The following is a 15,331-nucleotide window of genomic DNA, read 5'->3' on the forward strand; positions in this document are numbered from 1 at the left end:
CATGGGCCCAATTAATTCCTTATCTGGCCCAATTTTGTTTTTTTTTTTCATCGGGAAAGGTTTGTCCGGAGCCGAGACTATAGACGGAATCTGGGAGACCCCGTACGATTTGATTTAAACTTGTGTTTGATTTTGTTCTCTGAAATCGTTTTCGTGTTCTCTCGTGGAGTTTGTATCCAAAATCGCATTGAAGGTGTTGATTTCTAGCTCCTTGGATCAGTAGTAGTCTTCTAATTGTTATATCACATGATCTGAGCTCGATAAAGTGCTAATGATTAACTTTGTGATGAGAAGTTGAAAGGATACGATGGGGAAGAGAGGAAGGGCTTGTGTAGTGGTACTTGGCGATCTTGGTCGAAGTCCTCGGATGCAATATCATGCTCTTTCTCTTGCTCGTCAGGTTCACTCTCTTTTTTTTTTTTTTTTTTTTTGCCGATGTTGCATTTGATCACGTTCTAATAATCTCAACTTAATTGATCAGGCATCATTTCAAGTGGACATTGTTGCATATGGAGGTAAGTGTTCCTAATTTAGTGTTTTTTTTTTCGGTGTTCTTGTGACTCATGATGCATTTCTTATAATTTTTTAAAATTCATGAATAGGTTCTATACCCCATGAAGCTGTTCTAAATCACCCATCAATTCACATCCATACCATGGTATTCTATGATCAAATCCTCGACATAAATTGCTAGAAAATATGTAGATCATCTGTTTCTCAATTTTGTTTTTGGGGATGAAACAGGCGCAGCCTCGATTCATTCAGCTCCTGCCAAAGATACTCTATCCTGTAACTCTATTGCTCAAGGCATTTATTCAGTTTACAACGCTTCTCTGGTTTCTTTTCGTTAAAGTACCAGCACCTGACATTTTCTTGGTCCAGGTAATAAAATTATTCTACTTCACTTTGAAATTTTAAGTTTTCTCTATTTGCAGAACTTACACAGAGTTTTTCCTGCAGAATCCTCCTTCCGTTCCAACACTAGTTGCTGTTAAGTGGGCGAGTTCATGGAGGCGTGCAGCGTTTGTTGTAGATTGGCATAATTTTGGATATACTTTGCTGGCATTGTCTTTAGGAAGAAACAATGTATTGGTGTCCTTATACCGCTGGTAAATCATACAACCATTTATAATGGCTTATACGATCTATGGTATATCTTCTTTATCTCTAAGGTTGAAGTGATAATCTTTGCGTGCTTTAGGTTTGAAAATCATTATGGAAAGATGGCAACGGGGTCTTTATGTGTGACTAAAGCAATGCAACATGAACTGGATCAAAATTGGGGAGTGAGGTAAGATGAGATTGCTCATAGATCAGAACCTGCAACATTTTGATTCTGTGGTAGAGAAATTTACGTGATTCTGATTTTGTATGCAAAAATGTTCTGAATTGAAAAACAGAGCCAAAGTTTTATATGACCAGCCTCCTGAGTTTTTCCGCCCCGCTTTGCTTGAAGAAAGGCACGAGGTTAGCTAGTCTTTTCTTGATTTTTAGATTAGTTTTATCAATCACTTGGTATTGAGGGTAACGGAAAATTTGATTACTTATTTAGTTGTTTTGTCGAGTGAAGAAAGATCTCTGCCATCCAATTGGTGTCTATGATATCATTAGTAGAGGTATCTCCTTGAAATTAAAAACCCCATGTTTTGATTGCTTTTAAGCTTCTCCATTCATTCTGATGCCAAATCTTTTAATTCAAATTTAGAGTTGGAGAATCAAGGGCTTAATGAAACCCTTTTTACTATGAAAACTAATGCGGACATCTTTCTGAAGCAAAACAGACCGGCTCTTGTTGTAAGCAGTACAAGCTGGTGAGGACACATTATCATTCTTTGTTCACTTTCACTCTTGTGGCATCACCCTTCCGTGACATTCAATACTAAAACATGAAATTTTCAGGACCCCTGATGAAAATTTTGGCATCCTATTGGAAGCTGCAGTGATGTATGATCGGCGTGTTGCTGCAAGATCGAAAAGCAGTGATACAGCTGAAATTTCAGAAGAGCAAGACCTTTATCCCAATTTGCTGTTCATCATTACAGGTAAAGATGTTTGCGTTCTTGTTTAGATCTAAGAATATTTTTCTGTTTTTGTATTTGACCATGAGCTATCTATACCTGCCCATGAAGGTAAAGGACCTGAAAAGGAGATGTACGAGGAGAAAATCAAACGGTTAAACCTCAAACATGTGGCATTCCGTACAATGTGGCTCGCAGCTGAAGATTACCCATTGCTTTTAGGTTCTGCAGATCTCGGTGTTTGCTTACACACTTCCTCATCGGGTTTAGACCTTCCCATGAAGGTGAAGTCCATTATTTTTTAGAGCTCATATGTAATAATAAGGTTAAGACTTAAGGCTTGATTTTTCATTTTGTGAACTTATTAACGATGTCTGGCGTTTTAGGTTGTTGATATGTTTGGATGTGGCCTTCCAGTTTGCTCGGTTTCCTACTCATGGTAAATAATCAGTGGCTTTCAATACTTTCACGAACAAAGTGTAACGTCTAAACCGTAAACTTTCGTGAAGCATTCAAGAACTCGTTAAAGATGGGAGGAACGGACTATTGTTTTCATCTTCATCGGAATTAGCAGACCAATTACTAGTAAGTAACTTATTGTCTTTCTTTTAAAGACACTTAATAACCTAGTCAAAACCTGTAATGTTCTTGTGTTCCGTTCTTCTGAACAGATTCTCTTCAAGGGTTTTCCTGGGAACTGCGATGCACTAATGACGCTTAAAGCGGGTGCAATGGAAACTGGTTCCTCGGGTAGATGGGCTTCAGAGTGGGAAGATTGTGCAAAGCCTTTGATTACTCAGGCAAAACTCTTCAGCTCTCTGTCTCTCTCTCACACACTCTTGTTGGGCTATTTCTCATAAGATGTCCGATCCATGCAGGTCGTGTCTCAAAATGCGGATTGATGAAAGGGAAATATCAAAATTGGTGGGCTTGAGAGTTTTTCACAGCTTCTTCTTTTGTAGATTCAAATTTTTGTTAACACAGTCATATAGATCACAAGATTTGTCTGAAAATATTGACAAAGGACTGACTCCAAGATTGGCAAAAGCTTGTGTATGGATGAGAAACTGATATCAAAATCTCAATTGACCAAAAGTAAGGCCAAGACAAATCTCTGAATAAAATTAGAACAAAAACATAGGAACCTCTGAATCTGTCGCAGAATAAAACCACAGACCACCTAGCTTTAAACAAAAGACTCTGCTTTCTTCTTGATGTTTTGAATCCACAGTCCCACCTTTTTGTTTTTCCCCGCAGTGCTTGTGATTTTATGGTCGAGAGAAATCGTGCAAATCAAATAAAAATCCTTCTGAAATATGTTACTTACTTTGCCTTTGTCTTGGACTTTTTGAGAAGACTGGAAGTTCTGAACTCAGCATCGTCTCTAATAAAGCTCCACCAGAGTATGGTAAGAGGAATTGTGGCAGCGTGCCAGATCGAGTGAGCATCGAAGTAGCCTTCATATGGAGGAAAATCATATATCTCTAAAAGCATAGCTAAGCCTCCAGCTATCACAACCACCCAAAGTTTCCAATTAGAAGGATGTCTCGAGACAGCTGCCCACCTCGCCCATAGGAGAAGCTGACTGACTCCCATGGCCACACACACAATCATGTTCCAACCTGTAAACAACATTGAATTTTAAGAAAACATATTGACTTGGTTTCAGATAGGGGTAAGAGTTTTGGGGTGTACCATAGTCGAGTTTGTAGAAGTTAATGTACAGTATGTGGGTGGTGACGAAAGCTAATATTGGAGCGGATACCATGACTCTTGCAGCCTCGACCCGAACATCAAAGGTTCTTAAGATGGATAAGATGAGTGAGAATCCGAGAACGGCTACTGCGGATGAGTAGTCCAGCCTCTCTGTGAGGTCAACATCCCTGAAAAACCATAGAGATGGTTTACAAGAAAATCATATAAAACTAATATGGAGTAGATTATGGATGATATAAGTAACGACATGTAGATGTGATTACCTGCTGTGGAATACAGCACTCCAGAACCAAGAGTTCATGGACAGGAGCCCGTAGATATGCCACAAACCGACGTATTCATAGTAAGCCGTCTTGTCTTGTTTCAGAGGCAACTTATAGTAGAGCGTGATGAAAAAGGAAAGCCAACCATGGAAATGCATCGCTAGGTTGAGCACAGAGAAAGCAACAGACGCAGGCTCCTAAAAATGAACAAGGTAAATAAAACTGAAGTTCCATCTAATTTGGATTATACAAAAACAAAAACAGAACTGATTGAAGAAAAAAGTGTACAATAAGTTGTTAAAGTCTGACCTGTATCCCAAGGACACGCTTGAAGGGCCATTTACCATGATACTTAACCGGGACCTGACCGAGAGATTCCCGTTCTTTCTCTCTGTTAACCATACAGTGATAACGGCAATCACCTTGACAGCCCCACTTTTGCCATTGTAAATACAGAGGTTCTTGTATGTACCATGGACCACCATTGGATGAAGAATTGCACTGAGGAAAGCACACTTGTCCAACACAACCGCTTATCTCGCACTCTGAAACACATGTCCTGATACGAAATTGCCAGATAAATTCATTATGTCTATGCTGCTAACATCTAACCTACTACTACCAAAAACAAAGTTCATGCTACAAACTCAAAAAAACAAACGGGCTAGCTTGGACATAAACGTCTAACATTAGAAAGTAAGCAAGATAAGCTCTTTACGAATCCTATAGAAAGAGAAAGGATATACCTGTAATTTGGATCAGCATCGCCGGCACTAGCATCTGAAATACTGAATAGGCAAGGCAACACTAGAAATAGGGCTGTCCAGTAATGGACTACCATCTGAGCAGATCAAAAATATCGAAAGATGCAGTCAAACCACTAATTTACAACTACGCAAACCTCAAATAAAGGAAAGATAGAACCCAAAAAAAAATCACTTATAGGAGCTACAGAATATAAGTATGAATCAAACCAACAAAAGCTAAAAAAAAACAAAGTAGGATTAAGCCATATGAAGATCTTCGTATGATTATTCCACTAAATAATGCACTAAAAGGAAGTGATCATTCCGGTGAATGAAAAAAAAAATATAAGAAAAACATCCTTATTCGAACTCGAAAGACTTGCACAATCTCTCCGTCAACGATCGAAATTTCAGTGGAGAAAGATAAAAAATTCCTTCATAATCTAATCCTGGGGTTTCCAGATTCGATCAGATTATCGAACCACTCAGAAAGCAAATCAAATTCAGAGCATAAACCACTAGAGATCTACCCAATCACGGAAGAACACAAAGATAAGGCCCGATCAAATATAATCCAGTACGAAGAACAATACAGGAAAATTCGAGCAGATCAGAATACCTTCGAGTTTGAGGCTAGTCTTCGCAACAAAGCTATGCCTTGAGAGTTGAGAACCACAATAGAGCTTTGACAAACAAAAAAAAAAACCACAATAGAGATAATCGCTGCAAACTGTAAAACTGTAAAGAATGAAGAAGACGGACGAGAAGCACGAGCACGTGTTTTATTTTAGTTGAACAAAACGATGCGTTTCTTATGTTTTTCTCTTTATATTTCCTTTTTTTTTCCTATTATTGAACCAGATTTCGTCGACCATAATACGTAACATAAAAACCTTCGTATTTATCCCATCTCCTGTGTTGATATTATCTGAGAAGAAGAAAACAAATATTCTTTGGAATAGATAAACTGAAAATATTTGACAAGAAAAAAAAAGACTGAAAATATAACATTAGTTTTTGTACAAGATATTTCGTTAAGTTATGTTTCTAATACATTGGCTATTTGGCTTAGAACAAAGTACAAACCAGTAGACTACAAGCAACTGTTTTGAATTGTTGTATATTCTTGTGCTGTTTTACTCAGAATTTATCTAGAAAGAGACTTCCTTATCTGTATGCTTCTTCTTGTTGTTTTATGTATAGTATTAGTATTACTAGTATACATAAAGCTTGAGCTTATTCAGTATTTGGATTTACTTCTTCCCCAACTTGAATCCAAGACTCTGTTTTTGCATCAATCTCGTATCTCAGAAGAGTTCCAAACAAGATCTTTCCCTGAATCCAGTCAAAGACCAAGAAAAAATGTTACTTCAAAAAAAATGATCAAATACCTTCTTCTTTCTTCGTTTTCATTGAGAAAGAATGGTTTCAGAATGTTGAACCTTTACTCTTCTATAAGAAGCTAAAGTTGTCAAGGGCTCGTTGGATTTCTTCACTTGACCAGTTTCATTACTTATGTTTATCATCTGGCAACGATTACAACCGCCCAACGACTGGATCGAAAGGGAGGAAACAAAAAATCGTCAAGTTTGTACATATGATTACGACTCAAATGCTAAGTGGGTCCATGGACTTACCGTGAAATGACTGTCTCCTATCTTGAGAGTTCTCCATTTATCTTCTGCGTATGGTTCACCTCCTGATATTACCAGATTTGGTCTGAATCTATATGGACTGAGTTTCTCAAGAGCTCGGTTGTAATCCTTGCCTTCTGCAACCAAAACAATTTTATCAAACGAAGAGCTAATGCTAATAAGAAACAAGATGTAAGGTTAAAAGGAGACAACAAAAACGTACTTGCTTCTAATCTTCTATTTAGATCAGCAACACTCTCCTCGGATATCAACAAGAACTGAGCTTCATTAGCGAAGTTGATATTGCTTTCTAATTCTCTGCACAAACCAGGACTCTTGTTTCTGTTCATGCAGTGTTTGGAATTAGAGCTACAATACTGTAACAATTTGCACTGTCGACCAATGGCACGGGTTAACCAATCATTGATTCTAGTTTCCTCGTCATGATTTTCAAGTCTGCACCCAAAAGTTAAACTTACAGTTATATTTATCAAAAAGGCGGTTGAAGTAAGACATCATATGTGAGGGAGCAATGCATACATGTTGGCATCTGTATCGAACTCATGGCTCCTTGGATCATATGAATTAGACTTGATTCTGATGTGCAACTTGTCTTTGCAGCGAGTAGATTCTACAGACAATAGTCCTTCCTCAAGGTCGATAAAGGTCCTAATAAGAGACATTTCAGGCACCTGAAAGCCATTCCCAGGGCAAATCATAACTTTGCTGACAGAACCGTAGATATAAAGATTCCAGTTAGAAGATGCACTAGTACCTTCTTTTGGGTAAGAATATCACCCGTCAGACCCTGAATCATCCATTCTCGATCATGCAGCAGGCCTTAGTACGTTTCCAACATAAATACAAGTTGATCATAAACGTCAAAGAGGTTAGTCCATACCTGCACAAAATGCAGCTCTGATTTTGGAATATGCTAACGCAAATTAATTGAAATACCTGTTCTGCAAAGTGGCCAACGATTCACAGAAAATCCAGCACACGACTTGATTGGGTATATGGTAACTGATTTAAGGAAGTAGTTTGGAAAGGATTCTTTACATTCAAGTTCTGCGTAACAACAAAAGGTGAGCATCCTTTGATTCAGACAATATATGAAGTATTTGCTATCTTGCAAGTTAGATCTCATGGTTTTCCAAAGATCATACGAAGTAGGGACAAGATACATGGGGCCATGGACTCTATATGTGTGGCTAACACAAGCATCGATTACAAAATTAGAGATAGGCAAGCATGTAAATATGGTGGCTCTAATAAAGTCACATCCCAGAGAATGAACGGCGGAATAACCAGTCCTTTCTATATCAAAAGGAGTGAATAATGCTCCAGGATAGGTAAACAGCAACAGCTAGTTTCATTAGGAAGTAGGAACAAAGCACAACAAAACATTTAAGAGAAAGTATACCTTCACTAGGAAGTTGAGTAAACCTTCCACTGACGGCAATTCCATTCCCAATATTCTTTGAAGGTGAAACAAATGAACTTATGATGAAATCAAGAAATTTCTGCGAATGGAGCATATACCTTATATTAGGTAGCCTCAGCAAAAGAGTAGAAAGTGAGAGCTTTGCTTATGACTTCTACAGAATCCGAAACATGGAATTGAGTAATACCAACACAAACTAACCTACATATACCTTGGCCTCTTCAAAGGTTGACATATAACCAAACGAAACTCTAACAGCTCCAGTTGGTTTTCCATTAATCACATCATTATCGTCCCAACAAATATGCCCAGCCTGGATTAAAATAAAGGATGTCATGGTCAACTATATAATAACAGAACTGCTACATTAAGGCCAGTAAAAGGAAAAAAAAAAAAAGCAATTATACCTCTACGTTAGACAATAGATTCGAATGAGACAAGGCGAGATACTTTGCACATGCGCCAGGATTGCAAAAGCATCCTGTCTACACCAGAATGAAGTAAAATGACAGATGGAATTCAGCGTCAAACGACGGAATGCAAGATCATGCCTTGCCAAGGAATTCAAAACCCTCATCTTACTTACGTAACTTCTCCTCTCTTCTGTTTTCTTATTGGAAGAATTCAAAGACGGCAAAACTATACTGTGTTTCCAAAACGTACCCGTAACTGGATTCCAGATAAAGAAGCGAGCTTTTCCACCTCCAGGTAGCCAAACCAAGAGCCATCAGGTCTCTTCAAGTTGAATGTAACCGTTGGGCCTGATTTATGTGAAGATAACTGTAACATAAAACTTAGAATGCATCAAACACTATGCTTACACGAAGTAGTAAGTTGATATGACTTCTGAAAGAAAAATATTTTTAAATATGTAATGATTGATGCTTATTTCCTTCTTGTGCTCCTTGCTTTCCTTTTTGTTGAAGCATATTATTCACTCAGTATATGAAGCCATATAATTGATGAGTTATAAGGAAAAAAACAAACCTATTTTTAATTACGAAAGAACTTACCTTCAGATTTTCACTGCCATACAGAACACATACACCAGTCCCGTTTCCATGTCTTAAAGCCTGAAGTTTCTTCTTCACATACATGGAAAGTGATGTTGTGTGCCTAGGAAGTATATACACAACATGCTTTAGCTTCTACACTAGCAAATGGTTTGCAGGGAATTTTTAAACGTCTACTAAACAATGATTAACAAGGATCAAAACCATACGAGTCTTCAAAAATGCAAGGCCCTACTAGACTATCTTATAGAGATGGAAAAAGTAAGTGATTTTCAAGACTAGCGATTCTGCATAGAGCACAATTTCTACTCACATCCAAATTGCAGAAGTAGTAAGGGACTTGAGTAATTTGAAGCCATGGCGGATGGCTGCGATACTCAAGAATGAAGCAGAGCCATCCTCAAAAAAATCCTCCACGCTTTCTCTTCTTTTTACAAAGTCAATGTCAGCAATTGAAGCAGCAACAGTGCCTGTACGCATTATGTTAATTAGATGCCACACAAATTCAACCATCTTACACAGCCAAATGAGATGCATACCTCCACTGAAGTAAGTCTTTTTGAGCAACTTGGCAGCATCTGTAGATTATAAGAGAGAAAAAGATAATGTCAGAAACTAATTGCCTGAGAAATGAGTGAAAGGTGAGAAGAATAAAATGAAGGCAATACTGGAGATCTTAAAAACAGGACTGCTTCGATCTGAGTTACTAATTTAACGAGAATGTTTCTCAACTACAGTCATGTATATGAAGATATACAGAGGGAGATGAACCTCAGGAACAATTACGCACCATTTCGTACAAGGAGAGCACCAAGCCCAGTAGGATAACCAAATAACTTCATGAAAACAGCGGAAACACGAAAGTCATAATGTGTTAACAAAAGAGCTTCCTCGTTTTAAAAAGAAAAAAGAAAAATTCCAGGAGCTACCTTGTAGAATGACACAACAACAAAATCTGCAGGATACTCCGACAAATTAGGTGGTAGTGTAGCACAGCCTTTGGCAGCATCAATCAAGACCATCCACCGCTTGCTCCTTATAAAAAGGAAATAAAGCCATGATGAAATTAAAATAATCGAAAAGCAAAAGAACGAACCAAGTCCTAGATAACTTGAAATGAATAAAGAGAGAAGTATCAGATCAAGCCAAACCAGTTCCTTTTAAGTTCAAAGTAGCTGTAGGCTCATATTATTAATTGTTGTAAATCATCAATGCGCACATTTCATTTCTAGATTCTACCATATCAACCGCAGATAAATTATACTATCTATGGCTGATTCCTGAACTACTTCTACTCTTCTAAGGCTAAACTCACACTGGGAGACCATGTATAGGAAAATTCACTATGTCCAAGGAACTGGATTGTTCTTGGATTAACATTGTCAAACCTCAGCACTATGAATAGAAACAGACATTCAGCATTACCAATGCAAGACACTAAGGAAAATAAGAGGTGAAGAGAGAATGTAAGAGATATATACGTGCAAAAGGGAGAGCCTTGCAGTGTAGTTTCGGTATTTTCTTTAATCAGCTTCACCAGATCTAGGTTGAACCTCAAGCCGGTAAAATTGCACTCTGAGGGGAAGGCAAATAAATTATAGGCATCTCCTGTAAACACATGACACAATAAACACACAGAATAAGAAACCAGCAATGTCAATTAGTTACCTAAAGTAAAAAAAAAAAAAGATAACATGAGCTACATTTTGAACGGGCTTTATCCAGGACGAAAGAACAGAAAGAAAACTCTGAAGCTAACGGACCTCTTGACTCTTCCTTTTGGAGTTTAGAAGTGTTTCTCATCTGCACAGCACGATGCTTGACCTTGATAAATGGTCCTGAACTTGCTAGCTGACCGGGCTTGTTAGCTGTCTCTTCAATATCCACTGCACATGCTGAAGCACCTTGACCTAATGCATATTCCCTAATACCAAGTACACTGTTATGGTTTTCCATGCTATACAAAAAGTTGCTCTCGTGGGTCCACGGAAATGTCTCTCCGACAAGCTTCAGTGCTGCTGTGGCTCCGGAAGTAAATATGCAACTGTAGTCTTCAGGAGATGCATTGAAGTATTCAAGTACCTGAATACAGTGTGCAGTGCAGATCGATTTAAAACATATAGAATCAAAGATCAAATAAATAAAAATAAAACATTCGCCATATTCAACAGATATCAATTCAAGAAATGAGAATGTAGTACCTGACGCCGAGCGTCCGCTATAAGATCACTAGTCGCTGAACTGATATCACTTTGACTATCTAAATCACTTTTAAGGAACCTTTTTCAGCAACATAAGCTCACTAATAGAAGAAAGAAAAAAAAAATTACTGTCCTAGTCCATACTAACAAGATCCACAGAGAAGGCTAGCTACGTTGTTTCTCACCAATCAACATCAAAGTTTCACATCTTCAAGTCACAAACTTAGCACAGGAACCAAAAAAACTGAGATTTATCTGCCATCTCAGCTAGTAAAATAAAATGTAAAAGTGTCTTATGAGGTCCAAAATATGAGGATACGAGGATTGCCATAAACATTGCTTGTAAAGTCCTTAAAGATGTCTTCCATCTGCAACTCAGAATACAAAGTAGAACCAGCATGATCCAAGTATACAACACCTGCACATACCACAGGAACTTCTAAGTTCAAGCTTCAAAACTCAGAGGTTTAAGGATGAACAACAAATTGATAAAGAAGCAAATACTATACTGGAAGGAAAATTCTTGAATCCGGTTGGATACTAGGCATTATTTTCAATTAACATGCTTTGATTCATTTATGAGCAATATCTGAAATGTTTATATGAGGACTGATCAGTGAGTCCAAACCCAGAGGTAAATCTCGTCGGTTCCATACATAACCTAAGTTCTAATGACTAAAGCTGAATTTTTATTCGAGCAAACACAAACTCGGTTTTAGTTAATTTCGAAACTCTCAAGTAGTTAGCTGTTCGTCCACTCCACGGACACAAACCAATAGAATTTTCCTAGAAACTTCAAAAAGTTCTGCTCAAAACTCAAAAGCTTAGCTTTTAGAACTCTATTAAGATTCGAGAGAAGAACTCATACACAAAATTGAGTAATAGAAAAAGGGTGCCAAAAAAAACGAGAAGATCAAAACAGACCTTCGTCTAATCTCTTGAATTCAGTATCGCGGATCTCTTTGATACTCTTTGGACCTTCTGGGTATCCATAATAATCTCCAAATTCCTTAAGAAATTCTTCCATCGCGATAGTCTTGATGAAAATTCTCTCTCTTTCTATTCAGATGTTAATCTGAGGAAAATCGCCGACGAAAAAAACGACGGTGGTTCCCGGCTTTTTTAAAATAAAATAAAAATACAATTTCTTTCTTTTTTCACTTATATTTCGTATTTTATGAAATAAAAGGAAATAGAGTTGGAAAACAGGCTTATTAATTTGTAGCCCAAAAAGGAAAGCCCATTAACGTTAACTCCTGAAGTTGAAGGATGATCAGATAAATGTAGAGTGAACAAACCAACTACTACATACTGTAATGCCCAAATTTTTGAGCAAATGTACTCGTATTTATTTCCTAATTTGAGTGTTTTCTTTTTCTTTACAAGTTTAAAACGTGTCTAACGTTCTATATTTTTGCCAACAAGTAAAGAAACTTCTCTCCAAATCGAAACTCATTCATTTATAAAAATGAACATATATATATATATATATATATATATCACGTATAAATGAACATATATATATATCACGACATTATTGACTTAAAAAATTGATTCTAATTCAAACTTTAAAACTTAACAAATTTTACTATTGACCAAGAGTTGGAAATTTGGCTCGTTAAGAAACGACAAAAATACATTTATTTATTTTTTTTTTTCAAAAATACATTTATTACATCCAACAAAAAAAATTATTACCAATTGTTTGATTTTTTTTTCTCAATAGTTATAATCGTTTTCAAGCATTTCATTATCTAATGGGTATAAGTTATAACAACCGACCAAGCACAACCAACTGTTAATTACGTGAGCGTGGATGTATAATACACCACATTACCACCAAAAGATCTTACGTTTGGTATCTAGGATTAAATTATACATGATCTTCGGATCTTATTGTTTTTGTTATATATATAATTTGTGCATGCTACGTAGTACGTACGTGCATATAATATGAGAGAATCAAACTAAACTTATAATTTTTTTAAAAAATGCAAACAGGGTTAACAAAAAATGTAAACAGAATAAAAATTGTTTACACTTTACAAATTATAAATGGCATTCTATTACAAACAGGGTTAACAAAAAATGTAAACAGAATAAAAATTGTTTACAGTTTTCTTTTGTTATTTGAAATAAACCCAAAAAATCAAGGGTTTGTCCTTGATTTGTCGATGCGTTAAGCAATCAAATTACAAATATTATTATGGAACCAAATTATATTTACTTGACTAACTCGCAAACATCAGCATATATACAAAATCATTTCAAAACGATATCATATGGTTATAAAGAAAACTAGATCTTGATTCACCAAGAAGTGACAATCTCATACCCGAACAAAACAAGTAGAAAATTAATTAGAGAAGCAATATTGCTTCAACTTGCAAGAAACAACAGAGAAACTATATATCTATCTATAGTATTCAATTCAATATACAAACAAAACAAGAGGAAAAAAAAAACATTTCAACGTAAATATACGTATAATAAAACTTATGAGAATTTCCAGGTGGGCCACGGAAATCTTAAGCAATAGAGATGGGATTGATTTTTTTGTCCAAGGAAAGCAAATCTAATGACTTATTACCTTTGGGTTGGACCCACAAGAAGATTTCACATTTTCATGTCTCACTTTCTCTTCTTCTCTATATAAACACACTCACGGACTATTCTCTAAAGACTTCTTCTCTTCTTGAACATTTGCTATCAAGCCTCAAAATCTATTACTTCTAAATGAGACAAAAGGGTCACAGACACGCAGGAGCAGTCTCACCTTGTGCCGCGTGTAAGCTTCTCCGGCGAAAATGTGTGAAGGATTGCGTCTTTGCTCCATATTTTCCGGCTAAAGAGCCTTACAAGTTTGCCATTGTCCACAAGATTTTTGGGGCTAGTAATGTCAATAAGATGTTGCAGGTGAAAACTCACTTCTCTCTTTCTTACCTTTGTTGTTATATGTATGACAGGAAATATAAATCTATAAATACATTAAATCAATTTATTAACATGTATGTATAGACTGATCAAGGTTTGTTTGGATGATCATCCAAGCTTATTAAACCCTTCAATTTGTTTATATTTTTCGAGATTTTAACGTTTGAAAATAGTTGGCTTTTATTAGGTTATATATGTTTTTGATCTTGTCAGTGTGATATTTGCTTTTTAGTTACTTAACAAACTTGGTTATCTTTGGAGAGTATCGAAACCGCGTGTAAGAATAGTGTAGGGAGTCACTTTCTAGTTTCTATCAAAAGTCTATACTGCATGTCACGCTAAAGGCAGAATCATGACATTATTAGTATTTGTTATCTGTTATCTGCTGAGTGATGACTAGTTAGTGACGCGGTGAACAATCTAAAAAAGCGACTTCTTACTATTTCTACTATTAATAATATAGCTATAGGCTATCATTTACAAAATCATTACAAACAAAGTAAGTAAGTAACAAACAAATGCGTCATTTGTTCTAAACATTTACTCCTTATTGATATCATGTACATATCTTCTGATGTATCATTAAACTTTCCAAAAAAAACACCATCAATGATTTATCTCAAGAGAAATAAACCCCAAAATAGCATGGGTTTCACTGTGTAACTCTGCATAATTTTCACTGTGTAACTCTGCATAATTATATGATTTTGGTAAAACATTGTGGAAGTGCACATCATTTTGTTATTTTGAACATGAAAAAGAGTTATTAACTTATAATAAAACACCCTACAGTTTTTTATTATAATTCTCAAAAATAAGTAATTGAAACTATGTACAAGTCATTTTTTCAAAGTATAGAAGTAAATATTAGAGTAATAACCTATATGTAAATGAAATTTAACGCTCTATAGATGCTGTCTGAGAACCATCGGAGCGACGCCGTGAATTCGATGGTGTACGAGGCCAACGCGAGGGTGCAGGATCCTGTGTACGGATGTGTAGGGACAATTTCGTCATTACACAGACAGCTAGAGACTCTCCAAACTCAGCTCGCTTTTGCTCAGGCCGAGTTGGTTCATATAAGGACGCTCCGCCGTATTGAGTCAATTCGCACTAAACCTGCGCCGTACACGGCCAGTATGGGCACTTTTCCGGCAAACAAGGACTTCTCCACTGACGTCGACATGGCTTTTGTGTATGAGGATGGTGCCAGAGAGTCCCTCTGGTCGTGATAACTTTAGAGCCTGATCTATCAAACCATCCTTGCAATTGCATGCAATACTAAAAAAAAAATGATAAAGATATGTATATTATAGGCTATATCGAGTTTGAACATGATAAGTAGTATATAATAGAATTAAA

The 15,331-nt window shown here is 36.5% G+C and overlaps 4 protein-coding genes across 8 annotated transcripts; 2 read left to right on the forward strand and 2 right to left on the reverse strand.

Annotated features, from left to right (window-relative positions):
* Positions 1–59: 59 nt before the first annotated feature.
* On the forward strand, positions 60–3,113 carry LOC18993236 (UDP-glycosyltransferase TURAN). 2 transcript variants are annotated; one of them, XM_006416742.2, is made up of 16 exons: positions 60–193; positions 295–400; positions 482–515; positions 603–658; positions 745–882; positions 961–1,109; positions 1,202–1,291; positions 1,401–1,467; positions 1,553–1,616; positions 1,706–1,811; positions 1,900–2,042; positions 2,130–2,302; positions 2,405–2,457; positions 2,528–2,603; positions 2,690–2,818; positions 2,897–3,113. In XM_006416742.2, exons 2-16 carry the CDS (start codon positions 308–310, stop codon positions 2,918–2,920), a joined length of 1,395 nt encoding a protein of 464 aa, XP_006416805.1. In that variant the 5' UTR covers positions 60–193; positions 295–307; the 3' UTR covers positions 2,921–3,113. The 2 variants fall into 2 exon arrangements, with proteins under 2 accessions (XP_006416805.1, XP_024007849.1); XM_024152081.1 differs by having other exon boundaries at positions 72–400.
* LOC18993238 (post-GPI attachment to proteins factor 3) lies at positions 3,024–5,451 on the reverse strand. 2 transcript variants are annotated; one of them, XM_006416740.2, is made up of 6 exons: positions 5,363–5,451; positions 4,744–4,838; positions 4,307–4,556; positions 3,998–4,194; positions 3,714–3,901; positions 3,024–3,640 (listed from the first exon to the last, which is right to left on the reverse strand). In XM_006416740.2, the coding sequence occupies exons 2-6, from the start codon at positions 4,836–4,838 to the stop codon at positions 3,342–3,344; spliced, it is 1,029 nt and encodes a 342-aa protein (XP_006416803.1). In that variant the 5' UTR covers positions 5,363–5,451; the 3' UTR covers positions 3,024–3,341. The 2 variants fall into 2 exon arrangements, with proteins under 2 accessions (XP_006416803.1, XP_024007850.1); XM_024152082.1 differs by lacking the exons at positions 4,744–4,838; positions 5,363–5,451 and having other exon boundaries at positions 3,998–4,195; positions 4,304–4,482.
* Positions 5,452–5,746: 295 nt separating this feature from the next.
* LOC18993237 (molybdenum cofactor sulfurase) lies at positions 5,747–12,146 on the reverse strand. 3 transcript variants are annotated; one of them, XR_002898079.1, is made up of 21 exons: positions 11,960–12,146; positions 11,355–11,453; positions 11,036–11,094; positions 10,598–10,916; positions 10,316–10,442; positions 9,764–9,869; positions 9,625–9,670; positions 9,374–9,412; positions 9,148–9,304; positions 8,835–8,937; positions 8,485–8,601; positions 8,229–8,306; positions 8,033–8,134; positions 7,801–7,900; positions 7,335–7,445; positions 7,153–7,217; positions 6,918–7,069; positions 6,605–6,833; positions 6,381–6,514; positions 6,186–6,296; positions 5,747–6,078 (listed from the first exon to the last, which is right to left on the reverse strand). XR_002898079.1 is itself a non-coding variant. In XM_024153006.1 (21 exons), exons 1-21 carry the CDS (start codon positions 12,060–12,062, stop codon positions 5,980–5,982), a joined length of 2,457 nt encoding a protein of 818 aa, XP_024008774.1. In that variant the 5' UTR covers positions 12,063–12,146; the 3' UTR covers positions 5,747–5,979. The 3 variants fall into 3 exon arrangements, 2 of the variants coding, with proteins under 2 accessions (XP_024008774.1, XP_006416806.1); XM_024153006.1 differs by having other exon boundaries at positions 6,381–6,511; positions 6,601–6,833; XM_006416743.2 differs by having other exon boundaries at positions 6,601–6,833.
* A 1,572-nt stretch (positions 12,147–13,718) lies between these two features.
* On the forward strand, positions 13,719–15,279 carry LOC18993239 (LOB domain-containing protein 3). Its single transcript, XM_006416744.2, has 2 exons — positions 13,719–13,951; positions 14,881–15,279. Exons 1-2 carry the CDS (start codon positions 13,772–13,774, stop codon positions 15,199–15,201), a joined length of 501 nt encoding a protein of 166 aa, XP_006416807.1. The 5' UTR covers positions 13,719–13,771; the 3' UTR covers positions 15,202–15,279.
* The last annotated feature ends 52 nt before the right edge of the window (positions 15,280–15,331 follow it).

This window comes from Eutrema salsugineum, unplaced genomic scaffold (assembly GCF_000478725.1).
Source record: "Eutrema salsugineum unplaced genomic scaffold, Eutsalg1_0 scaffold_5, whole genome shotgun sequence".
NCBI classification, from domain to species: domain Eukaryota; kingdom Viridiplantae; phylum Streptophyta; class Magnoliopsida; order Brassicales; family Brassicaceae; genus Eutrema; species Eutrema salsugineum.